General features: G+C 39.6%; 1 protein-coding gene and 1 non-coding gene across 2 annotated transcripts; both read right to left on the minus strand.

Annotated features, from left to right (window-relative positions):
• Positions 1-8,014: 8,014 nt before the first annotated feature.
• ANKRD30BL (ankyrin repeat domain 30B like) lies at positions 8,015-24,648 on the minus strand. Its single transcript, XM_045399815.2, has 6 exons — positions 24,138-24,648; positions 19,905-20,019; positions 19,250-19,423; positions 15,535-15,641; positions 11,784-11,848; positions 8,015-9,163 (listed from the first exon to the last, which is right to left on the minus strand). The coding sequence occupies exons 1-6, from the start codon at positions 24,353-24,355 to the stop codon at positions 9,066-9,068; spliced, it is 777 nt and encodes a 258-aa protein (XP_045255750.2). The 5' UTR covers positions 24,356-24,648; the 3' UTR covers positions 8,015-9,065.
• On the minus strand, positions 13,123-13,229 carry LOC123566956 (U6 spliceosomal RNA). Its single transcript, XR_006689671.2, has one exon. It is a non-coding gene; the product is annotated as a U6 spliceosomal RNA (small nuclear RNA).
• Positions 24,649-26,204: the final 1,556 nt, after the last annotated feature.

Here is a 26,204-nt window from a genome sequence, read left to right on the forward strand (position 1 = left end):
CATTTTAAACATAAAATTCAGATGCATTAATTACATTCAGAATGTTGTGCAATCATCAAAACTATGTATTTCCAAAAAATTTTTCACCCCAAACTGAAACTCTGTACTCATTAAGCAATAACTCCTCATTCTCCCTTTCCTCCCAAGCCCCCGGTAGGGATAAATTTTATGGTATTTTAATTAATTTAAATGTAAACAACTAAATGCAGCTGGTGGCTGTCATACTGGACCTCACAGTTCTAACACCACCAGTATCAACCCCTGGACAGATATAATCATTTCTAACTTGCTTTTTCATTTATTATTATTCTATTTATGGCAATCCGTAATCTGTTCTCCCATAAAGCTGGACTATTCCTGTAAGAACATATCTTACACCATTTCATTCCCAGCTCTGAATCCTCCAGTGGTTACCTATCACAATTAACAAAGAAATCCAAGCTGTTTATTACGGTCTGTGTTTATCTGCTCCTCGGATTGTGTGCATTCTCCTTTCCTCCTCCCAGTGCCTGTAGCCTGACTGGTCTTTGTAGTGGTCTTTGAGCTCATCAAGTGCTGTCTGCATTCAGACTTTGCACAGTGTTTCTTCTCTCTGCCCTCTAGACATTTGCTTAACTCACTCCATCATAGCTGACCTGCTCAAGTGTCATCTCCTCAAAAAGATTGTTCCAGAGCTCCCTATCTAAAGTAGCAGCCCCTGACCCCTGAATGTGATTACCCTACCTTATTTTCTTTGTATTATTATACTTTTTATTTAGAAAGTGTCTCACTCTGTCACCAAGGGTGGGGTGCAGTAGCACAATCATGGATCACTGAAGCCTCAAACTCTGGGGCTCAAGCAGTCCTCCTGTCTCAGCCTCGCAAGTAGCTGGGACCACAGGTGAGCACCACCACACTTGGCTAATATATTTCTTCATAGCACTTAGTACATCCATCACTTTAATGTGGAACTGTTTATGCATTTATGTTCTACCTCTGTCACTATACTGCAAACTCCATAAAGACAGACCTTCTCTCTCCAGTTCCCATAATACTACCCAGCATAAAATAGGCTGTAAGTAAACATCTGTTGAGTACATAAAAGAAGAATCTTATTCATTTCAAGGCTATAATCTATGTTAGATTTAAAGAGATAGTCTCCTGACTAAATGGAAGTGTTTATTGAAGCATGACTCTTAAAAAAAAGTGTTGCACTTAGTGGATAAGCTTTTGTATGTGCTGCTGGATTCATTTTGCCAGTCTTCTATTGAGGATTTTCACATCAATGTTCATAAGGGATATTGGCCTTAAATTTTCTTTTTTTGTTGTGTCTCTGCCAGGTTTTGGTATCAGGATGATGCCAGCCTCATAAAATGAGTTAGGGAGGAGTCCCTCTTTTTCCATTGTTTGGAATAGTTTCAGAAGGAATGGTACCAGCTTCTCTTTATATCTCCACTATAATTCAGCTATGAATCCATCTGGTCCTGGGTTTTTTTTGGTTGGTAGGCTATTAATTACTGCCTCAATTTCAGAACTTGTTATGGGTCTATTCAGGGATTCGACTTCTTCCTGATTTTGTGGTGGGAGGGTGTATGTGCCAGGAATGTATCCATATCTTCTAGATTTTCAAGTTTATTTGCAGAGAGCTGTTTCTAGTATTCTCTGAGGGTAGTTTGTATTTCTGTGGGATCAACAGGGATACCCCCTTTATCTTTTTTTTTTTTTTTTTTTGAGATGGAGTCTCACTCTGTCACCCAAGCTGGAATGCAGTGGTGCAATCTCGGCTCACTGAAACCTCCACCTCTGGGGTTCAAGCAATTCTTCTGCCTCAGCCTCCCCAGTAGCTGGGAATACAGGCACGCACCACCACACCCAGTTAATTTTTGTATTTTTAGTACAGATGGGATTCACCATATTGGCCAGGCTGGTCTCGAACTCCTGACCTTGTGATCCACCCACTTTGGCCTCCCAAAGTGCTGGGATTACAGGCATGAGCCACCATACCAAGTCTCCTTTATCATTTGTTATTATGTCTACTTGATTCTTCTCTTTTTTCTCTTCCTGTGCTCCCCTTCCTGTGTCCAAGTGATCTCATTGTTCAGTTCTCATCTATGTGTGAGAACATGCGGTATTTGGTTTCTTGTTCTTGCAATAATTTGCTGAGAATGATGGTTTCCAGCTGCATCCATGTCCCTACAAAGGACACAAACTCATCCTTTTTTGTGGCTGCATAGTATTTCATGGTGTATATGTGCCACATTTTCTTAATCCAGTCTGTCACTGATGGACATTTGGGTTGATTCCAAATCTTTGCTATTGTGAATAGTGCCGCAATAAACATACACGTCATGTGTCTTTACAGCAGCATGATTGATAATCCTTTGGGTATATCCCCAGTAATGGGATGGCTGGGTCATATGGTATTTCTAGTTCTAGATCCTTGAAGAATCGTCACACTGTTTTCCACAATGGTTGAACTAGTTTACAGTCCCACCAACAGTGTAAAAGTGTTTCTATTTTTCCACATCCTCTCTAGCACCTGTTGTTTCCTGATTTTTTAATGATTGCCATTCTAACTGGTGTGAGATGGTATCTCTTGTGGTTTTGATTTGTATTTCTCTGATGGTGAGTGACGATGAGCATTTTTTCATGTTGAACACATTTTTTTTCATGATGAGCACATTTTCATGTTGGCTGTATGAATGTCTTCTTTTGAGAAGTGTCTGTTCATATCCTTTGCCCACTTTTTGATGGGGTTGTTTGTTTTTTTCTTGTAAATTTGATTGAGTTATTTATAGGTTCTGGATATTGGCCCTTTGTCAGATGAGTAGATTGTAAAAATTTTCTCCCATTCTGTAGGTTGCCTGTTCACTGTGATGGTAGTTTCTTTTGCTGTGCAGAAGCTCTTTAGTTTAATTAGATCCCATTTGTCAATTTTGGCTTTCGTTGCCATTGCTTTTGGTGTTTTAGACATGATGTCCTTGCCCATGCTTATGTCCTGAATGGTATTACCTAGGTTTTCTTCTCGGTTTTTTTATGGTTTTAGGTCTAACATTTAAGTCTCTAATCCATCTTGAATCAAATTCGTATAAGGAGTAAGGAAAGGATCCAGTTTCAGCTTTATACATATGGCTAGCCAATTTTCCCAGCACCATTTATTAAATAGGGAATCCTTTCCCCATTTCTTGTTTCTCTCAGGTTTGTCAAAGATCAGACGGCTGTAGATGTGTGGTATTATTTCTGAGGGCTCTGTTCTGTTCCATTGGTCTATATCTCCATTTTGGTACCAGTACCATGCTGTTTTGGTTATTGTAGCCTTGTAGTATAGTTTGAAGTCAGGTAGCATGATGCCTCCAGCTTTGTTCTTTTGACTTAGGATTGTCTTGGCAATGCAGGGTATTTTGGTTCCATATGAACTTTAAAGCAGTTTTTCCCAATTCTGTGAAGAAAGTCATTGGTAGCTTAATGGGGATAGCATTGAATCTATGAATTACCTTGAGTATTATGGCCATTTTCACAATATTGATTCTTCCTATCCATGAGGATGGTATGTTCTTCCTTTTGTTTGTGTCCTCTTTTATTTCACTGAGCAGTGGTTTGTAGTTCTCCTTGAAGGGGTCCTTTACATCCCTTGTGAGTTGGATTCCTAGGTATTTTATTCTCTTTGAAGCTATTGTGAATGGGAGTTCATTCATGATTTGGCTCTCTGTTTGTCTGTTACTGGTGTATAAGAATGCTTGTGATTTTTGCACATTGATTTTGTATCCTGAGACTTTGTTGAAGTTGCTTATCAGCTTAAGGAGATTTTGGGCTGAGACAATGGGCTTTTCCAAATATACAATCATGTCATCTGCAAACAGGGACATTTGACTTCTTCTTTTCCTAACTGAATACCCTTGATTTCTTTCTCTTGCCTGATTGTCCTAGCCAGAACTTCCAACACTATGTTGAATATGTGTGGTGAGAGAGGGCATCCCTGTCTTGTGCCAGTTTTCAAAGGGAATTTTTCCAGTTTTTGCCCATTCAGTATGATATTGGCTGTGGGTTTGTCATAAATAGCTCTTATTATTTTGTGATATATTCTATCAATACCGAATTTATTGAGAGTTTTTAGCATGAAAGGCTGTTGAATTTTGTCAAAGGCCTTTTCTGCATCTATTGAGATAATCATTTGGTTTTTGTCTTTGGTTCTGTTTATATGCTGGATTATGTTTATTGATTTGCATGCGTTGAACCAGCCTTGCGTCCCAGGGATGAAGCCCACTTGTTCATGGTGGATAAGCTTTTTGATGTGTTGCTGGATTCGGTTTGCGTGTTCTTAAGTGAGCACTCCTAAAGCTACCCCATTATCCACGTTGACCAAAAAGTAGAATGGCTTCTCTAGGGAAGGTAAGGCTAAGACAGGGGTGGTTATAAGCCTTTTTTTCAGCTTTTCAACCTGATCGACTTCCTCAGAAGTCCACAGGAGACCGTCAGTCTTCCCCTGGGCAAGTGTTGGATGTAGAAGTTTACTGTTTAGTGCCTGTGAGTTAATCCATAAGCAGCAGTATCCTACTAACCCTAAAAAATTCCTGAGTTCTTGTTTAGTTTGAAGCAAGTGTAGGGACACGATTCCCTCAACTCGTTCAAGCCCTATTCTTCACTTGCCTACACTTATCAAGTGGTCTAAATATTTAATTTCAGGTTCTACATACTGAAGCTTGCTTTCCCTTTGAGACTCATAACCCCTCAAACTGCAGATGATTAAGAATATGTGTAGAGAAGCCAGCTACCTTCTCTATGTCTTCACCAGATATAAGAATATCGTCAACATATTGGAGCAGGCATATTTGTTTGGGATGACTTTTTCTAATACTTGTTCTAAAATTTGACGGAAAAGGTTAGGGGAGTCTGTGAACCCTTGGGGTAAGCCTGTCCCTCAATACTGTTGTTTCCACACTGAATGGGGATCCTCCCACTCAAAAGCAAATATATCTTGGTTATCTTCAGCCAGTAGACATACCCAAAAAGCATCCTTCAAATCTATAATAGTAAACCATTGATGATTATATGGAATCTTGCTGAGAATGGTGTAAGGATTGAGGATAATGGAGTGGGTAGTTTCGACTATTTGGTTAATAGCTCTAAGGTCCTGTATCAGCCGGTATGACCCTTCTGATTTCTTGACTGGCAATATTGGGGTGTTATAAGGGGACATACAGGGCTCAAGAAGCCCATCTTTAATAAGACCTTCAAGTATAGGTTTCAATCCTATCCTGCCCTCTAGGAGAATGGAGTATTGTTTCTTCCTTACTACTTCCCTGGGAGTTTTAGATTGATGTGGATTGGAGGGACTCAGAGTTTCCCTTGGATTCCTTCTTTGGATCAGACATCAGGATTAATATATTTTTCATCTGCAGTGGTGAGTAGCTTTAATGAGGTGAGAAATCCTCTTGGGCTGAGTTGCATGCCTATGCCTAACTTCAACATTAAATCCCTCCCTAGTAAATTAGTCCCTGCTTTAGAGATTAACAAAAACTGAATATGGGCTGATTGAGCCTGGTATCTGACTTCTGTGCTTTCTAAAATTTTTGCTTTAAATCCTTCCTTTACCCCAGAGACCAAAAGTTCCTCTGAAGAACAGGCAATATTAGATTGGGGGGAAAACAAACAGAGGACCGAGTCACTCCTGAATTGATTAAAAAGGTTATAATCTCATGCTTAGGTCCCACTTCTAGACTTATAAAAGGCTCCTGGTAGGACTCAAGATAAAAGAGACAGAGCCCCTGACTCCCTTATTCTTCTTCAAAAGCCATGAGTGGAAGGGCTTCTTTTTCCTTTTCTAATTTTGGACATTATCTCTTGAAGTGGCCTGTTCTTCCACATTTGTAGTGCCTACCTTGCCCTTCCCCTGCCTCTCAGCTCTGGGATCCTTTGATTTTACTCCCCCATACTATTTAGAGGGCCTGGTAGACAACAGCCTTGATCCTCTGGATGGAGGCTTGTGTCCTTTAAAGGAAGGTTTGGAACCTTTATAGTTTCTGGCCCACTGGAAGCTCTGTTTAGGGGTACATAGGTTTGGAGCCATCTGTTGGAAGGTGAATAACATAAGCTTTGTCCTTTGTTTTTGCTTTTCTTCGTCTCTCCTCACGTATACTTTTTGAGTCTCTCTGAGAAGTTCACTTGAAATCAGTTTTCCCAATCTTCTAATTTTTGTAACTTTTTTGAAATATCTGGACAACTTTGGCCAGGCGCGGTGGCTCACGCCTATAGTCCCAGTACTTTGGGAGTCCAGGGTGGGTGGGTCACAATGTCAGGAGATCGAGACTATCCTGGTTAACATGGTGAAATCTCGTCTCTACTAAAAATACAAAAAAATTAGCTGGGCATGGTGGTGGGCACCTGTAGTAGTCCCAGCTACTCGGGAGGCTAAGTCAGGAGCATGGAGCTAACCCGGGAGGTGAAGCTTGCAGTGAGCCAAGATCGCACCATTGTGCTCCAACCTGGGTGATAGAGCGAGACTCCATCTCAAAAAAATAAAAATATATGGACAACTTTTAGTGACAAAATGGAGCTTTAACATTCCCTGTCCCAGGGGATTTTCCAAATTTAGGCCTGCATATTATCTCATTTGCTCCTTTAGTCTAAGAATTTCATAGTCCTCTCATCTCTCTCCTGTTGTATATCAAATGCTTTAGAGAGATTTTGAGTTTGGGGTGCTGATTCCCTAGTTTCTTTCATTATCATTTCCCTTATGTCTTGCATGTTTTCTTGGTGAGCTGTGTTATTGTCCTACTGGGGATCTTGGGTGGGGAATTTTTGGTCCATGGTAGGAATGTTTTGACAAAGAGGGTGTTCACATTCCCAAATTGCCATAGCAGCCCTATGGATCAGATCCTGCTTCTTTCCTCCTCTGAAAAGGGAACGCCTAGGATGGACATAAACTCAAACCAAGTGTGTAACTGAGGTCCCAAGAACTGATCAATCTGTTCTGCCACCTCATAAGGGTCGTCTAACAATGGCTTAAATTCCTTTTTCAAACTTCAGACTTCTGAACTGGTCAAGGGAGCATTCACAAATACAATAGCTCCTCCTCCTTGTGGCATGTCTTTTAAGGGGAAGAGAGTTGCGGCTGACTCCTTAGGTGTGGAGGGAAAAGGGAAGTTCTGAATGTCCTTTTTACATTGCTGTACCTCATGCTGGAGTCCCTTTAGGGAGAGGTATTTAGGCTGACAGGGGACAGGCTCATGGGATGATAACTCCCAAGAATTAGAGTTGTAAGGAGAACGAACAACATGAGCAGGAGAAGGATCTGGGGTGGGATCTGGGGTGGCAGCAACACCCTGAGGGGAAGGATCAGAGGCACTGAGTGGGGGAAAATGGTATAGGGGATCCCATGTGCTGGCTTTAGGTGTTGGAGTCAGCTTGTCTGACTTTTCAATTTGAGATGCTGGATTGTGTTCTTCCCTAGTTGCCTTTAAGGGAATAAGGACAGGTCCCTGTCTCCAACAAAGAGCATAGTCTAGTTCTTCTTGAGAAACCAGATTTTTATCATTAACATATTGAATTAGAAGTTGACACATTACATGCTCATTCAACCCAAACTTTGACCAGAAGATTGAGGGTTTTGAGGGTGGGACCTTGGTTCCAAGTGAAACAGCAGTATTTCTACTGTTCATCTAATGCTTTTTCTTATGTTTAGTCCTCTCATTATCCTTCCAATATTTTAACATGAGACCCAGGGGACTATCAGCGGGAATATCTTTTTTACTATCCTCTTCCTTTTTGCTCCCTGTCTTACTTGGGGCATTTCTCATGTTAGGTCCTGGTTAGGCTTAATCCTTCATGCTAGAGAATATCTTGCCTTTCCTTCCCTGGAGGCTTTGCTATGGCTCAATCCCGCGTGCTAGAGATTTCTTTCCTATCCTTTAGCCCCACCTGCTGGAGGCTCCTTGCACCCTTCTTTCGCTTCATCACTCTGACTACTTCCCTCCCAGGAATTTTAGGTCCCTCTTAGCATTAGCATCATGGTATAAACCCCACAGCAGGATCGACCTTAAGCCATATGAGGATACAGTTAATTCCTCTTCAAAGGTTTTTTATTCAAATAAAAAACCGCAGATAGGACCCACTCACTGCTTATAGCAGTAATGCCTAGTATCATCCATGCAAACAGCACCACAAGCAGTAGTACTTGTGATCATTCACACACAATTTTAACCTCCAGAATATTGTGACCACCAAGGAAACACTTTGTCACCCCTGTGACGTTTCTTACCTCAGTCTGTGCACAGTTACCTGGTTGCCACGGTATGTGAAGATCCTGTCCCCCAAGTTGCTGGCCTGTTTCTTTCCATGTTGCTGAGAGCCCAGGTTTATTAATTGCACCAGGTGAGTCTCAATTCCTTACCTTTATGGCCACTGCAACGAGGCAGCGGGGTGCGCCTCCTCATGGGAGAGAACTGGACCCTTCCCCAGAGGAGAATGGGAATGCTGGGTGGGCCCCCAAATTCGTGAAAAATAAATTGTTGGTGCCGCAAAGAAGAGTCAGCACTCTGACAACAAGTTTTGTCAGCAAGGCAAATTTACTTCTATAGAAGTGTGGTCTTTCAGATGGAGCAATGGGCAAGATCACACTGGACAAGGGAGGGGAAAGGTTCTTATTCCTAATGCAGCTAGTCCCTACTGTTGTGTCTTTCCCGTACTGGATAGGGTTGGACTGCACACTCTAAGCTAATTCAGATTGGCTGTTTCAAAGAGGGCAGGGGTATGAGCTGGGGTGGCCAGGTGAGTAGTTTCAGAGGGAAAGACAGTTATAGAGCAGGTATCTAAGGATGACTAAGGACAGAGCAGGTGACTAAGAATGACTAAAGACAGAGCAGGTGTTAGAGGCTAGAAGGGGGTTGTTTAATGAAACTAGGGGCAAGGAGGCATAAAGAACAAGGAAGTTAAACTTTAAAATGGAGAATAAAGAACAGAGAAGCTGAACATACTGACATATTTGTTCTTTGAAGGGGAACTCAGAACTCGTTGTACTTAATCTTCCTCCTCTTGAATTTTAAAGGATGTTTACAGGCTAAAATCTTTGAAGAGGAATTTACTGTATCCTATTCGTCAGGTGTTCTTTCCACCGAGCATTCAGCCTTGTCAGGTATTCTTTCCGCCAAGGATGCAGCCTCCTCAGGTGTTCCTTCAGATGTTCCTTCTGCTAAAATCAGTCTGGATAAATTTTCCTTCTGCTAAATATCATCCTTCTGACTCTTTACCTGGCAAACTTCTACTCATTCAGTTTGCCTTCCTTAAATACTACCAAACTTTTGTTAATTCTTTTTTTTTTTTTTTTTTTTTTTTTTTTTGAGACGGCGTCTCATTCTGTCATCCAAGCTGGAGTGCAGTGGCACTATCTCAGCAGATCACTGCAACATCCACCTCCTGGGTTCACGAGATTCTCCTACCTCAGCCTTCCATGTAGCTGGGATTACATATGCACGCTACCCAGGCCCAGATAATTTTTTGAATTTAGTAGAGATGGGATTTCACCATGTTAGTCAGGGTGGTCCCAAACTCCTGAGCTCAAGCAATCCATCCGACTTGGCCTCCCAAAGTTCTAGGATTACAGGAGTGAGCCACCGCTCCTGGACACTACCAGACTTTTTAAAGCTTTAATTCTTCACGTTGGATATAAAATGTCTGACACATACTGAATATGGTAACAACATAATAAGTGACAATTATAAGCTCCCAAAGGGGTTCTGGCACAGAGTAAGCACTAAATAAAGTAGTAAATAATAAAAAAGATGATAATAACAAGAAAAATGCTTAATATCTTAATAAAGTAGTAAATAATAAAAAATGACAATGATAATAACAAGAAAGATGCTTAGTACCTTAAAGATACCTGACAGTTATTTGTTAAGTGGACAAGTAGATAAATGAATAAAGAACATATTTAGGAAATTCTGTTGGAAAAATGCAGAAATTCAATAGAGACGGCTCTACTGTTTTATGAGCACCTTAAAGACCCAGACTATGTGTGTTCCATCTTGGTCTCCTGCAGCTTGCAAAATCTAACTTATAGAAGTCCTTTGATAAATATATAATAATTTAATTTATTATATATTTATAATATATATAATGTGCTCATATAGTTCATATTGTACAATGTATTGTGTTACATTTAGGTATCACAGTAGCACTTTTGTTATTGTGTAAATTTTTTCCACTTTTATTATAATTTGTTGAGCCTAGAGTTGAGCTATTTGAATATTTATAATGATAATAATTTGGCTAGTAGGAACAGAGTATCTTGTTGTAACAAAATTACTATTAACACACTAATTATCCAGCAGATAGAACAACACATCTTGTTCTAATGAAGTAAATATATCTTATTTGGTTTCAACTTAGAGGGAATGAAGTTGATAATTGTGAGACCTTGTTGGTACAAGACTATGTAACATAACCTGCGCTTCTCAACAAAGAATTGCTTTTCTGACTTCTGCACTCAGTAGGTATCTTTGAAAAACAATCTCCTATTGGTACTGACGCACCCTGGCTAAGTTATGTTAATTCTTATTGACATTCATTTATGGTGCAAGAAAAGTATTATTGAGTTCCAAATTCTAAAGATAGTTACTTTTTTAGTGACACAAGTCACTATGTCACACAGTTGATCCTTGAATAAGGGTTTTCAGTCTAGGAGCCCACTAATAGACAGATTTTTATTTTCCTTTGCCACTGCAAGGTAGCAAGACAAATCTCTCCTCTGCCTCCTCCATATCAGCCTACTCAACGTGAAGGCAATGAGAATGAAGTCCTTTACATATAATAATTCACTTCCATCTAATAAATAGTGAACATATTTATTCCTCTTTATAACAGTTTCTTTTCTCCAGCTCACTTTATTCTAAGAATACAGTATATAGTACATATAAAATAGAAGCTATGTGTTAATTGACTGCTTATGCTTTCACCTTTTCTCAGGCTCCAGGTCAACAGTAGAATATTAGTAGTTTTGGAGGAGTCAAAAGAAACAGATTTTCATATAAAGCAGATTTTCAGCTGCATGGGGGGATCAGCACCCTAACTCTCATGTTACTCAAGACTCAACTGTAATTAATTCTAATTTTCTAAATGCAAATCATTTATTGTAAAAGTTAAATAAAGCCCAGAAGTTCAAGACCAGCCTGGGCAACATAAGGAGACCATGTCTCTCCAATAAAGAAACAAACAAATAAATAAACTGTGTTTCCTTATAGGTTATAATATTCAAATGTTGCAGTTTTCTATTATTAATTCCTACTTTTCATCATTAGATGTTCTATTATTTGTGGCTTGTAATTCAAGGCATCTAAGCTATTTTATAATTTGTAACAATATTTATAAATATATTAATTCATTAAATTGGATAAACTGATAATTCCCTATTGCTGAGCTCATCAATCACACCACGGATTATACATTTTATAACAAACCTAAGTTGTTATGACAGTTGAGGAAACATACAATATGCAAACTTAAAAATTGTTTTACTTATTTATACAAAAGTATTATATAGGATATTAGGGACTGCAATTAAATATTTTTCAGATAATATTTTTGAGATTATAAACTACCTACAACTAAATTCTTAACTAATTCTGAATTATAAACTAAAAAATTAAATCAAAGCTATGTCTATATATGCAAACACTTACATATAGGTATATATATATATGTAAACACATGTTATTTACAGATTGCTTTTTTAATAGCTATTTTGTGATCAACACCCCTATAATCTTATGGTAACACCACCAAGAGTAGTTTACTATCAGAGGTCTTACCTGGATTGCTATTTTGAGAATTTTTAGGTATCTTTTGTTTATATTCCAAAAGTTGTTGATGAATGCTATGTATAAAAATGAAATAAATGAAGTTACTATTTTAACATTGCTATAAAAAAATTTACCAAATTCATTAAGTTCTTAGAGTATTTCAGACAATATTAGAGCTAACATCAGAACATTACTTTTTCCATAGACTTTAAGTTTGTAAGCTCTATGAACTTATTAAGCTTCTAATTAAAGAAGAAAGAAAGATAAAACACTCATGAATTGAGGGCAGTATAACTCAGTAAATTAACTAGAGTTAGCTTGACATATGGAAAATGTCCTTAACTCAGAATAAGTCCTAGCATGGCTACCAACAGATATTTTTTCTTGAACAAGTTGCTTCTCTTAGACTCAATGTCTTCTAAAAATGAGGATTTTAGGGCCTTATTTCACTAGGTTATTATAAAGATTTAACAAGATAACATTTTTTAAATGCTCAAAGAAATAGTAGAGCAAAAAAATAATTTGTTCTTGAACCTTATTGCTGAAACTATTTTAAAAATCCCAATAAAACCCAATATATTGGCCTGCTGCAGTGGCTCATGCTTGTGATGCAAACACTTTGGGATGTTGAGACAGGAGGATTGCTTGAGTCCAGAAGTTCAAGAACAGCTGGGCAACATAGGGAGACCCTGTCTCTACAAAACATAAATAAATTACAAAAAAAAAAAAAAACACACACACACAAACGTGTTTTTTCATAGATTATAATATTCAAATGTTGCAGTTTTCTAATTCCTACTTTTGGATATTAGATGTTCTATTATTTGTGGCTTGTAATTCAGAGCATCTAAGCTATTTTATATTCTGTAATGAAACTTGTTTATAAATATGTTAAATCATTGAATCAGATAATCTAATTATCCTCTATTACTGAGCTCATTAGTCACACCAAGGGCAGAAAACTAATAGATGTCAGCATCTGGCTTGGACTACGACTGCTCTTTATCCACCTCCTTAAACTCTGAATCAACAAATCTTTATTAGAATGATGCTTAGTCACTATGTTCATTTCCAGCTGCTGTGGAAGAAAAAATCCCACCTTTATTTTTTGTAAGTTCCACAAAGAAGATGCAAGTTGGTATTTTCTCATTTCTGAGATCCCTACTAACAAAATATTGCACATAAGACCCTATGTGTTACCACCATCTCATTTCATAGATCACCTTACATAAATAATTTTTTGTATGAAAATCACAATTGCAACATTGGTGTCACCCATTTTGCTTTGACTCACACCATTTCCTTGGAGCTAGTTAAAAAGTAGTAAAATGTCTTTTTGGGGACTGCAAGAAATACACAACACTTCACAGATTTGTATGTCATCCTTGTGCAGGGACCATGCTGACCTTCTCAACGTTGTTTCAATTTTACCATTTGTACCACTGAAGCCAGCACAAATCCTTACTTTTTTTATGTGAAGACTGATCAGTCACAGATGAGGCTTAGCTCTGTTAAATCTAACCAACTTACTTGAGATTTAGTGAAGTCTATTGAATGGCTTCATGGTGATGCAGAATTTGAAAATATTTTAAAAACTTGAGGTAGAGATGCAAGTAGCATGGAAGATTTTTACTTTTAGGAAAAAAGAATAACTCGAGGGGACAACCACAAGTTGGAACACACTACAACATGGGAAAGATGACATGGGATCTTACAGAATAAGGTGAGACCTTCCACTACCTACAAAATGGTGCTACACAGGATATAAAGGGCCAGGGACATAGATCTGGTAACAAAGACAAAATGGATCTCCAATTTCTTCCTGTAACATTATTTCAACCAGACTTATGGTTTCAAACTACTACTAATATTGGCTAGAGAATATAGAAAAAGCCACTCGAAGGATAACTTACAATGAAGGTCTAGGCATGTCCAGGCTAAGATGTGGGTGTCACATCAGGTTTTGAGCGTGAGGGGAAGGGTCAATTTGCTCACTATGTGTGTTGCTAAAGCTAAAAGTTCTAGCTACCAGAGCGGGGTGCTGGTACTTTGGAAACAATGGCTGAGAATATGTATGTGAATTTTTACAAAAGTGTAATAACTTTGAAGTCTACACCATGAAGACTGAGGGATCTGTATTACTAAGGGCATCCTGGTCACAAAGGTCAATCATTACCAGATTGCAGGAGCAGTTTCAATGGCACCGATGCAGCAATAGAATCAATGGAAACAACAAAATGAAGAGAATGGCCATTTCCCCCCACATCCTTCTGACTTGTACAAAACGAATGTCTTCCTTGGACTTAGGTTCAGATTCTTTTAAAAAATTCAAGAATTAAAGACAGCCCCAGGGGACACTATCAGGTTGTCTGCTTAAAGTGAATATTTCAAGACCCAAATAACTAATTAGAAAAATCAAAATTGTGACATTACGTTTATCCCATGCATAGGGATTATACTTCAAATCAAGTAGCCAACATCAGCATCCCTAAAGCCCTAAAATAAAGAATCCTGGAGTCATTACTCCTTCTAATTAGTCTAGCTTGTTTTGCCTAGTTTCTGGCTGATGAAGTGAACTAACTCACTGTCATTCAAAAACTACCTGAAACAAACTATAAAATCTCACCTAGCGTTTAAATGTAAACACTTACAGATTAAATCCACAAGCAACAGCATAACGTTCTGCAGTCATTCCACACGTATCTTCAGCACAGATGTCAACATTTTGCTGAAGAACCATGCCGACTATCTCTGATGATCCATGACATACGGCAAGCATTAGGGCTGTGCTAAAATAACAAAGAGATAACTTCATTATTAGGAACAGAACCAGTTTAATATGTGCCTGTCAGTGTAGAATTAACCATCTACATGCATTAACAAACGTTAAATATCGTGAGTGCTCAAGTGTTTATCCCTGTAAATCACCACCAAGGTTAAAAGGAAGGGGCAAAAAGACTCGTGTCCCACTGGGATATGGCATAGTAGAATTGGCTAAAATGAAGTCCACTGAGGGGCAGGAAAATATGCTCTGTTCACTAATCTAAAAGAGGCAAAGTTTTAAGTGAAGAATTATCTATTTCTTCCTTAGTCTGATAAAATATTTTGTACTTCAAAATTACCTAGAAGTTAGACAAGTGAGAGCAATCTGAAGGCTTAAAACAATATTAGGAATAATATTGTCCTAAGTAGCTGGGAGTACAGGTATGTGCCACCATGCCTGGCTAATTTTTATATTTTTTGTAGAGATGGGATTTTACCATGTTGGCTAGGCTGGTCTTGAACACCTGGCCTCAAGTGATTCACCCACCTTGGCCTCCCAAAGTGCTGGGATAACAGGCGACAGCTATCATGCCCAGCAAATATTGCATTTTTTAAAAAGTGTATGAAAAACAGAAGTTAGAAAAATACTATAAAGGTGCTAATAATTCAATATTGAATTATAAAGTTAACTAAAAATTCATACTTCTTAACACTAATACAGAACCACTTTAGCTAGTAGAAGATAATGCAACCAAAAACATCAGATTACAAATAAGAATCAGTCAATATAATAAAAGAAGATAAATCCTACTATATACTGTTCTTTATATTGATCAGTCCAAATAATTGCTTTTCTTCCTAACTGATAATTTGTGTTAGTATTTTTCTCTATAATCTAGTAATTTTAAGTAAATGTTATTAATTTAATATTTCTGACTCGAGTGTTATTACTCTAGCACACTACTCAAGTGTTTTTTAATTTAAAAAACTACTATACCATTTAAACTTATCAACTGCATTTGCATTTGCATTTTTTGTCAGTAAAAATTCCACAATTTGCTCACTTCTTTTCCTTATGGCCAGTAAAAGTGGTGTGTGGCCAGCCTGTAAAACAGCAAAAACAATTTACAATTCATGAAATTACATATTTCTCAGCTGAACTGAATACTTTATGTAATACCCTATGAACTTAAACAATAGAAAGTAAATCAATAGCAATCCCTTCTTTGTCACTTTTCTGTGCTTGCCCATGCACTGCACCTTCACTTGTAAACATTCAGCCTCTGCATCACCACATTAACTCTGGTTATCTCCAAAAATCATTATTTTGTAATGATTTTATTGTTTCCTATGTAAATCAAGAGCTTCTTGAGGGCAGGGGCTGTATCTTTTTTTTTTTTTTTTTTTTTGAGACGGAGTCTCGCTCTGTTGCCCAGACTGGAGTGCAGTGGCGCGATCTCGGCTCACTGCAAGCTCCGCCTCCCGGGTTCACGGCATTCTCCTGCCTCAGCCTCCGGAGTAGCTGGGACTACAGGCGCCCGCCACCACGCCCGGCTAATTTCTTTTTGTATTTTTAGTAGAGACGGGGTTTCACCGTGTTAGCCAGGATGGTCTCGATCTCCTGACCTCGTGATCCGCCCGCCTCGGCCTCCCAAAGTGCTGGGATTACAGGCTTGAGCCACCGCGCCCGGCCTGTATCTTTTATCTCTATATCTTTAAACCCTAAGACATGGTAGTAAATACTTTGTTTTTCACAAAATTAGTAATCTAAATTATTATCTCTAGAGCAGTGTTTCTTCAACCTTATTCCAAAGAATACTTACCTTACCAGAAGCACTGTACCCCAACAGATTCCACCATTACCTATGTTCAAGAAATGTTATAAAACTGTGAATTAAATGTTCATTATTCAAGAAATGAATTGAACTTTGCCTAATCCTTATTTGACAATGTATTTTTGTGGCAAACATTAATATTTGACAAATTAGAATTTCAGGGATGCAGTTCTGAAAGCTTCCCCCAAAAAACGGAGGTTTCCTCTGGGTGATACAAACTCACTTGATTCTCTTCTATCAATGATCCCAAGATCCCAGATGTCAATGTCAGGCACTCCTGCTCTAAATGGGTCACTAAGGAAGTGGCTCTAAATTGAAAGAGATTAGCTTCAAATGAACTTTGATTGCTTATTATTAAATGGTCCATTATTTTTATTATACTTTAAGTTCTAGGGTACCTGTGCACAACGTGCAGGTTTATTACATATGTATACTTGTGCCATGTTGGTGTGCTGCACCTATTAACTCGTCAGCACCCATCAACTCGTCATTTACATCAGGTATAACTGCCAATGCCATCCCTCCCCTCTCCCCCCTCCCCATAATAGGCCCTGGCGTGTGATGTTCCCCTTCCAGAGTCCAAGTGATCTCATTGTTCAATTCCCACCTATGAGTGAGAACATGCGGTGTTTGGTTTTTTGTTCTTGCAATAGTTGGCTGAGAATGATGGTTTCCAGCTGCATCCATGTCCCTACAAAGGACATGAACTCATCCTTTTTTATTGCTGCATAGTATTCCATGGTATATATGTGCCACATTTTCTTAATCCAGTCTGTCATTGATGGACATTTGGGTTGATTCCAAGACTTTGCTATTGTGAATAGTGCCGCAGTAAACACACGTGTGCATGTATCTTTACAGCAGCATGATTTATAATCCTTTGGGTATATCCCCAGTAATGGGATGCCTGGGTCATATGGTATTTCTAGCTCTAGATCCTTGAGGTATCGCCATACTGTTTTCCACAATGATTGAACCAGTTTACAAGCCCACCAACAGTGTAAAAGTGTTCCTATTTCTCCACATCCTCTCCAGCACCTGTTGTTTCCTGACTTTTTAATGATTGCCATTCTAACTGGTGTGAGATGGTATCTCATTGTGGTTTTGATTTGCATTTCTCTGATGGCCAGTGATGACAAGCATTTTTTCATGTGCTTGTTGGCTGTATGCATGTCTTCTTTTGAGAAATATCTATTCATATCCTTTGCCCACTTACCATTCAGGACATAGGCATGGACAAGGACTTCATGTCTAAAACACCAAAAGCAACGGCAACAAAAGCCATAATTGACAAATGGGATTTAATTAAACTAAAGAGCTTCTGCACAGCAAAAGAAACTACCATCAGAGTGAACAGGCAGCCTACAGAATGGGAGAAAATTTTTGCAATCTACTCATCTGACAAAGGGCTAATATTCAGAACCTACAAAGAACTCAAACAAATGTATGGTCCATGGGTTTTATCCTATTACCAGACAATAGGATTTTATCTCAGCTATTAGAAATTCAGTATAAAAGGCCAGGCGAGGTGGTTCACACCTGTAATCTCAGCACTTTGAGAGGCCAAGGTGGGCAGATCACAAGGTCAGGAGATGGAGACCATCCTGGTCAACATGGTGAAACCTCATCTCTACTAAAAATACAAAAAATTTAGCTGGGTGTGGTGGCACATGCCTGCTGTCACCGCTACTCGGGAGGCTGAAGCAGGAGAATCGCTTGAACCAGGGAGGCAGAGGTTGCAGTGAGCCGAGATCACACAACTACACTTCAGCCTGGTGACAGAGCGAGGCTCTGCCTCAAAAAAAAAAAAAAAAAAAGAAAGAAAGAAAAAAAAGAAATTCAGTATAAAAGTTTATTCTCAATTATAATGATACTCCTAGGATCTTAATGCATATCTACTTCTTAAAATGCAATAATCCATTTTTATTCTGGTTTCTATTGTAATTGCTACTTAGTTTTTGGCAAAATATAAGAAATATGAATAAAATGACTTATTAATGAAAGTTCTAACTCATGTATATGGATTAGCAAAATAGAAGCCACTAAATCACTTGAATTTTAAGGGACAATTCTGTGGAGGAAGATATATTTTCTGCAATATGCATAACCTATTCAAATATAACCATGATTAATCTGAAAAGGCTTAAAGGCATTCTAATGAAAGATGATTATTTATGGTTTATATGAAGAAAAATCATTGTTTAAAAAATCTTCTAAATTCTAGAAGACAACCCCGTTATTAATGAATTAATGTAAAATATAAACTATATATTATAAACACCTATAAACTGTCATCAATAACTTGAAATCTTTACCAAAATATACTATAAGAGAGGAATTGATAACTGAAATATTTACATAGGCAAAAGAGGTAAGTTGAGTAAGTGATGTAACTAGGTGGGCACAGTAACAAACTGGAAACATATGATTCGTATAAAGCTAGAACATCTTCATAGCATACCAAACAGTCATATGGGCTCAAGAGACACCAGATTCAATCCTTTAAGAGGAAATCCAGATTTCTGCATGTCTCCTAAATTTTACATGTTGACTGAATTTATGCAGACAAATTTTACTTTCCTGTAGTTTTACACTAACTGGAAAGAAAAAAAGAAAACTTGAGTAGGAAAGAATATTTGAAAAAGTTTTACCTTTAACAAATTCAAATATTTATCATAAATGCACAGAAAAGCCATACTCTTTAATAGTTCTTATAAAATATTAATATTTAAAGTAAAATCCTAGACAAGTTCTGTCAAACTATTTTCATAGAAAAATGGGAATATGTGAGCTTCCAAATATAAAATAATTTACATACGTTAATGTTAAAACAAATGGATTTCAAATATTTTGAAAATGACATTGGTTAATGTCTACCTTGTTCTTCACTTCGATGTCTGCACCACAGGACAGCAATTTTACCACCACTGACAAATTCTCACTGTAAACAGCATAATGGACAGCCGTGTTGCCATACACATCTACAATATTTGGATCAGCACCAGAATCTATGAGAATATTTGCACAAGCCTCCCTCTGGCATTGCAGAGCCTGTTAGTATTAAAGCAAGAAGTAAATTATAAATTATAAGAAATATAAATAAATATTCCACAGTTTTCACAAACTAGTTATATTTCAATGAGATAAATTCATTTTTATTCTATGTATTTAAATCAAATCGATCTCCTGCTGAAAGAACTGGCTACTATTTTTTTTTTTTTTTTTTTTTTTGAGACGGAGTCTCGCTCTGTCGCCCAGGCTGGAGTGCAGTGGCGCTATCTCGGCTCACTGCAAGCTCCGCCTCCCGGGTTTACGCCATTCTCCCGCCTCAGCCTCCCGAGTAGCTGGGACTACAGGCGCCCGCCACCTTGCCCGGCTAATTTTTTTGTATTTTTAGTAGAGACGGGGTTTCATTGTGTTAGCCAGGATGGTCTCGATCTCCTGACCTCGTGATCCGCCCGTCTCGGCCTCCCAAAGTGCTGGGATTACAGGCTTGAGCCACCGCGCCCGGCCAGAACTGGCTACTATTTACCTTCATCAGAGGTGTCCTGTTTTCGCCATCAAGGACATCAAGCTGGCACTTTCTATCTACCAGAAGTGTTACTACTTCCGCATGGCCATTGGCACAGGCCCAGTGTAGAGCAGTCCTATGAGAGTGAGAGGACTTTTTAGGAAAGTTTAGTCCACTGTCTCAAAACATATAATGATTTATTTAATTGTCAACATTAAATACCATGCTCTTTCTCTGCCTTCAAAACAAATATTTAATATTCTCCTGAAGAAAGTACAACACTCATTCGCTCTTATTACTCACTACATTAATGAAAGAATGGCCTATTTGAATAGAAAAAGCTTGGCCTTTGGATTCAGTTCAACTTGGGCTTGAATATTACTTTAAAGTCTTTCACCTTCTAGCTATCGCTTATCCTTTCTGTGCCTCAATTTTCTTGTCAAAGTGAAGATGAATACAGCGGTTATCTCGCCGGACATCACTGTGATGCCTCATGAGAATCTATGCAAAGTATTTTGAAGAATTCCTAGCACATGTAACAGCTCAGTAATTGTTAGATATTGTAATTATTTCTACTACTTAACAAGGACAACATTTTAAGTAAAATGGTACAATTATGCCTACTTTGTGGTATGCTTTAAAGGTTAGAGATAACACTGTATTTTAATGATTCTAAGATACTCTATGTCTCATATTTTAACATCTCTGACATTGAAATGCCACTTATAATTCATTATTTATTACAAGTATATTTTGCAGAAATTTAACAATCTTTCATTGGTACATAAATAAGGAGGCATCACACACTTCATGGTGCCTTCCATGAAGTGGAATATGATATACACAACAGGATGATGGCAGTCCTAGTCACAGGATTAACCCTTAAAGAAATTTTAGCTTTTAAGAGTATACACAAAAGGAGAGTTGAAATAAAAACAACAAACTGTTAAAACAAAGTACTTCTTTAATATTTTTAAAACTTCAAGCCAAAGAAAATGGGATTCAAGTAGGTATGGCTCATTTTATTCCGTATTTAGATTTACAGAATGTATGTAAATTCATATTTAGATTTATAGAATGCATGTAAATTAGGTATTTTCAATGATTAATATTACTATTTAAAGCTGTTATAAATTTCAAAAATAGTGGTTGATAGTTATCTTTTACTAGTTTCTCACTTCAGAAGTGTTTTTGTTTGAAAGATGAGAGGAAAAGCTTCAACTGAGATTCAGTCCTAGTAACCCAACTTTAAATCTCTCACTTTGCTCAGGCTGAGTAGGTAAATGTGAAGCTTTTAAGGATGAAAGGGTCTTGAAAGTTAATGTACCTTCTACATAGTAGGCATTCAGCTTACATGTGATAGATTGATTAAAAGGATAAATACAGTTGAGAAGTTCAATACCTTAAAAAAACTGCTATAAACAAAGCACTTATATTTACTATTTTATTTTCTTAATAATAAAACTATACTAATTAATCTATAATTATTGACATATATGTAATAAATCTATATATAATAAAATATGTGCCTAATGAAATATGTAAATCAACAAGCACAGGTAAGATTGTCTTTTGAAGATGTTAAAAGTTCATAGAATATACTAATCCACAAAAAATAATAATTAAAATATGGAAAATGAGAAATTATTTTTATTGGTGCAAAATTCATATTCCTGCTCTTCCCAAAAATTATTTCATTAATAATAAACTTTTTCTAATAGCATTGTACATGCTCAATGTGGAAATCAAAGATAATAAAAAGGAAAAACATTTTCTATTAAAACAAATGCCCTCAAATAACAAATTTTATCATATTTCATACATAATTTCAAATAACACAAGACTTTAGTCTGTGTGTATGTATAATCAAACTGAACTTTACCCTCACTTGGTGCACCAAAATACATTTTCAAATGTCACCTACTTCTGTATATATTTCTACCTTCAGTGGTCACATATTATCCCATACTGTAAATTCAATGAAATGTATTTATAAAAGTCATTATATGGATTATTCTTAATAATATGGTATTTACCACCAAATTGCCTATTTGAAAAGTCATCTGCAATTTAAACTTTAAACAGCAGTATAAATATTACTGCTCTTTATCCTCACAAACTTTGTAGATAGAAAACAGTATTTGATTCCTCTTTTAAATGCCTTCTCTAACCCAAAACACTAAATATTGTTTTCTGTGTGCATAGGTCACTTACAGATCTTAAGAAAGTACTTTGCCCAATTTTAAATTAGAGGCAAAGTACTTTTTTTAGATCTGCAATTTAGAGCTCTAATTAAAATTGCCCAATTTTAAATTAGAGAGTTTTATGTTGATTTAAGTGAAAAATTATCTACAAAATGACAGTTTTAAAATCTAATATGTAGACACACACGCACATACATATGTAGTAAGTATGCTGCCTTTTTTATTTTTTCTCATTACAGGTTAATTTAATTTTGTTTTGCTTAATTATCCTTCAGACTTCTTGCTTCTGAGCTTCTTAGAAAGGTGTTGTCAACATAAAAATGTACCTGAGTAAATTGGCATTTATGTTTTCTTCTGGTGCTTTTATCATTTTTATATTAAAATTTTTTAATCTATATTTCGTCGGAAAGTTAATTTGTGGCATAAAAATCTAGTTTTCTCCAAAAAAGCAGGCATTTCCGTTATGAAACTAATTCTCTTCCTACTAGTATAAAGTGTGAGCATTATCAAGTTCTAAATTCTTAGATATTTAGGTGTTTCTGGATTTTCTATTCTGCTGTATTCATTTACCTGTCTTTTCAGCTGTTATCAATTTGTGATTTATTTATTTATTTATTTATTTATTTATTTATTTATTTATTTTTGAGACAGTCTCACTCTATTGCCCAGGCTGGAGTGCAGTGGTAGGATCTTGGCTCACTGCAACCTCCACCTCCCAGTTTCAAGCGATTCTCTCGCCTCCGCCTCAGCCTCCCGAGTAGCTGGGATTACAGGCACCTGACTGTGCCTGGCTAATTTTTATATTTTTGTAGAGTTGGGGTTTCACCATATTGGCCAGGCTAGTCTTGAACTCCTGACCTCACTCGCCTCGGCCGCCCAAAGTGTTGGGATTCTGGGACTACAGGCGTTAGCCACTGCGCCCGGCTCTATTTTTTTTTTTTTTTAATTTTATTTATTTATTTATTTTATTTTATTTTTTGAGACGGAGTCTCGCTCTGTCCCCCAGGCTGGAGTGCAGTGGTGCTATCTCAGCTCACTGCAAGCTCCGCCTCCCAGGTTCATGCCATTCTCCCGCCTCAGCCTCCCGAGTAGCTGGGACTACAGGCGCCCGCCACCACGCCCGGCTACCTTTTTGTATTTTCGATAGAGACCTTGTTAGCCAGGATGGTCTCAATCTCCTGACCTCATGATCCGCCCACCTCGGTCTCTGGATCTCCTGACCTCATGATCCGCCCACCTCGGTCTCCCAAAGTGCTGGGATTATAGGCGTGAGCCACTGCGCCCTGCCATGGCCCATTTTGTGCAAATTAATAGCACATTTTGATATCTAGAAGGGCAAGACTTTTCTACTCCGTTACAAAATTTTAAAAATGTCATCACAATAGTAAAAGACAGCATGTGTGATTTTAAAAATGTTAAAACGTTGATAACTTTATTTCGTTTATGTAAAACTGATAAAGAGCTTGCATCTTGAGAAAAATGAGTCGTCTTAAATTCGAAAACATAAACCATCTTCCCCCCTCAAAGTTTCCTTCTAAGGCCCCTCAGCAAAGAATATATTTATATAGACATTTATTGATATCAAAATGGATACTGGACTTTATCCACAAAATTTTTAGCCAAAAAGTTAATGTATTATGGGAATTGTTTCATTATGCACCATTTCATAATGTATCTAACATTATCTTTTAAAACCTGTATATTAAAATTAAAACCCTGTATGCACTTAATTTTGTGAGTTAAATCTCTTTAAAATCCTGTAAACAGTGCTCTGTGAGAGGAAGTGGAGTGAAGGAGAAAGCAGAGAGTGTTTGGGGTTGATTTTCAGGTGCCCTGGGCCCTCCGCCCTGCAGGGCGCCCCAATCCCAGACCTGGGGGTCCTGCCTGGAAAGAAGGCCTAGACCCTGGGGCCCAGGACGGCCGCCCCGCCGCCCGCCACTCCTCCACCTGCTCCCCTTGTCTCCAGGCCCCCCAGCCCCCACTCTGAAGGGGCGATCCTCCCACAGCCGCCACCTTCTCCTGCAGCCCGGGCTCAGGTAGGGCCTGGTACCTCTTCTTCGCATCTCTTATGTTCAGGTCCATTGTCGTCTTCTTCATCATCCTCTCCAGTTTCCAGGCTTGGCCCTGGGAGGCAGCTTTGTGGATCTTCCTGAGATCCCCATGGTGAATCACGTAAGAGTCGTTGTTGGTGTAGACCAGCTGACTGAAGGGGCTCGGGCGCTCCGGGCCCGTCTCGCCCTTGACAGCGGCAGCAGAGAGTCTCTTCATGACTGCGGCCACCTGTTAGAGAAAGCCCGCGCCTCCTGCTGCTGGCCCTTCCCCAGTCCTCGCCGCTCGCCCTCGCCCTTCTTCTGTCCCCGCACCCGCCCCGACACCAGGAGAAATGGCAGTTGGGCCAAGCTTTTGGACACTCCAGCCTCTCCCGGGAGAAACTGGCTGAGCAAAACCGTTAGGTAGCTGAGCAGAACCGTTAGGCAGCTGAGCAGAACCGTTAGGCAGCTGAGCAGCGCCTTTAGGCAGCAGCGCATGCGCAGCTCAGCAGGCCTAGGAGACAAGAGAGGCGGGAAACCGCCCTGGCGGCGCTTTGCCGGGCACCGCGTGCAGGTGGCACCTGCCATGAGGCGCTGCCTTACTGGCGGGGCTCCCTGGAGTGGAACGTGGGGAGCGCCCTGCCACACGGCCGGCTTGACAGAGTCGCCCCAGCCCCTCCTCAACCCGAAATCCAGGAGCTGGGCCCTGGCGTTGGGCATCGTGCAGCCTCCAGGGTGGCACTGAGCGTCGGTTCCCGCCCTCCTGCTGCCAGGGACCCACCTCCGACTTAGGCGCCCTGGAGGCTTCCGGCCCAAGTATCCGCGCTGCTGGTGGCGCTGGCAGGGTCAGGGTTAAAGCCTCTGCTACCACGTGCCATGTTCAGGTGGCAGCTGCAGCTGACTCCACGGTGGAGGCTACAGGGCTGGGCCCAGACCGCTGAGCATCGCCAAGTACACCGCCCTTCCACCCTGGGCTCTGCTCTTCCTTGGCTGGCGCTGGCAGTGCAGGCACGCGACCTCTGGGCCCTATACAGCTGCGGCAATGAGGCTTTGCAGCAGGTTCCCACCCTTCTGCCGCTGAGGTCCCACTGCCTGACTTAGGCGCAGTGGCGGTGTCCGACCCTGGGGTTCACCTGTTGGTGGCACGGACAGGTTCTGGGGTTGCCACCGCTGCTGCCACCTTCAAATGCCAGCTGCATCTGAGTCCACTGTAGAGGCTGCAGGGCTTGGCCCGACTGTCTGAGGGTCGCCGTGTGGCACACGACCTCCCACTCTAGGCCCTGCTCTTCCTTGGCTCGCGCCCAGAGCGCTGGTTTGCAGGCTCTGGGCACTGTGCAGTCGCCAGGATGGGGCTGAGCGGCAGGTTACTGCCCTGGTGCAGATAAAGGGTGGACCGACTGACTTCAGCGCAGCAGTGGCATCTGTCTCTGGTCAGTGCTGCCTGGGCCCAGAGGGGAATAGGGGAGTTTGGGGTTGCTTGGCCTTATTTGCCTGTGCTCCAAGTGCAGGTAGCGGCTACAGTTCTGACAGGCACTGATGGTGGGTCCCGTTTAGAGGGCTTCAAGGTTGTTGAGAGGGCCCGCAGCCAGGCATCAGGGTCCCTTCCTCCTTGACCAGCATCTGGAGTATGGCGGTGGTGCTGGGTAATCTGCAACCATCCTGGATGGGTCTGAGCTGCGGTTCTCTCCCTTGGACTGAGAGGGAAACTTAGCTGAGTAGAGCAGAGGGAGAAACAGATAAATTGAACTCATCTATAACGACTTCCAGGCTGGGTGCAGGACCTCATGCCTGTACTTACAGCACTTTGGGAGACCGAGATAGGAGGATCACTTGATCCCAGGAGTTTGAGACCAACTTAGACAACAAAGGGAAACTTCACCTCTACAAAAATCAAACAAATCAGCCAGGCATGGTAGTGCATGCCTGTGGCCCCAGCTACTTGGGAGATTGATTGTGGGAGGATCACTTGGGCCCGGGAGTTCGTGGGTACAGTAAACTGTGCCACAAACAAGGAACGAGAGGGCCTGTTGCTCCACATCCTTGACAGCATTTCACTTTTTCAGTCTTCTGGATTTTGGTTATTGTTT

The sequence above is a fragment of the Macaca fascicularis genome, chromosome 9 (genome assembly GCF_037993035.2).
Source record: "Macaca fascicularis isolate 582-1 chromosome 9, T2T-MFA8v1.1".
In the NCBI taxonomy this organism is placed as follows: Eukaryota; Metazoa; Chordata; class Mammalia; order Primates; family Cercopithecidae; genus Macaca; species Macaca fascicularis.

What these genes read in the sequence shown, in the direction of transcription:
- ANKRD30BL (XM_045399815.2), bottom strand. Translation starts at nt 24,355, where the DNA reads ATGAAGAGACTCTCTGCTGCCGCTGTCAAGGGCGAGACGGGCCCGGAG. An exon ending in ATAAGAGATGCGAAGAAGAG is followed by an intron (nt 20,020 to 24,137) that starts GTACCAGGCCCT and finishes TCACTCTCATAG; the next exon opens with GACTGCTCTACACTGGGCCT. An exon ending in ACATCGAAGTGAAGAACAAG is followed by an intron (nt 15,642 to 19,249) that starts GTAGACATTAAC and finishes GCTGTTTTACAG; the next exon opens with GCTGGCCACACACCACTTTT.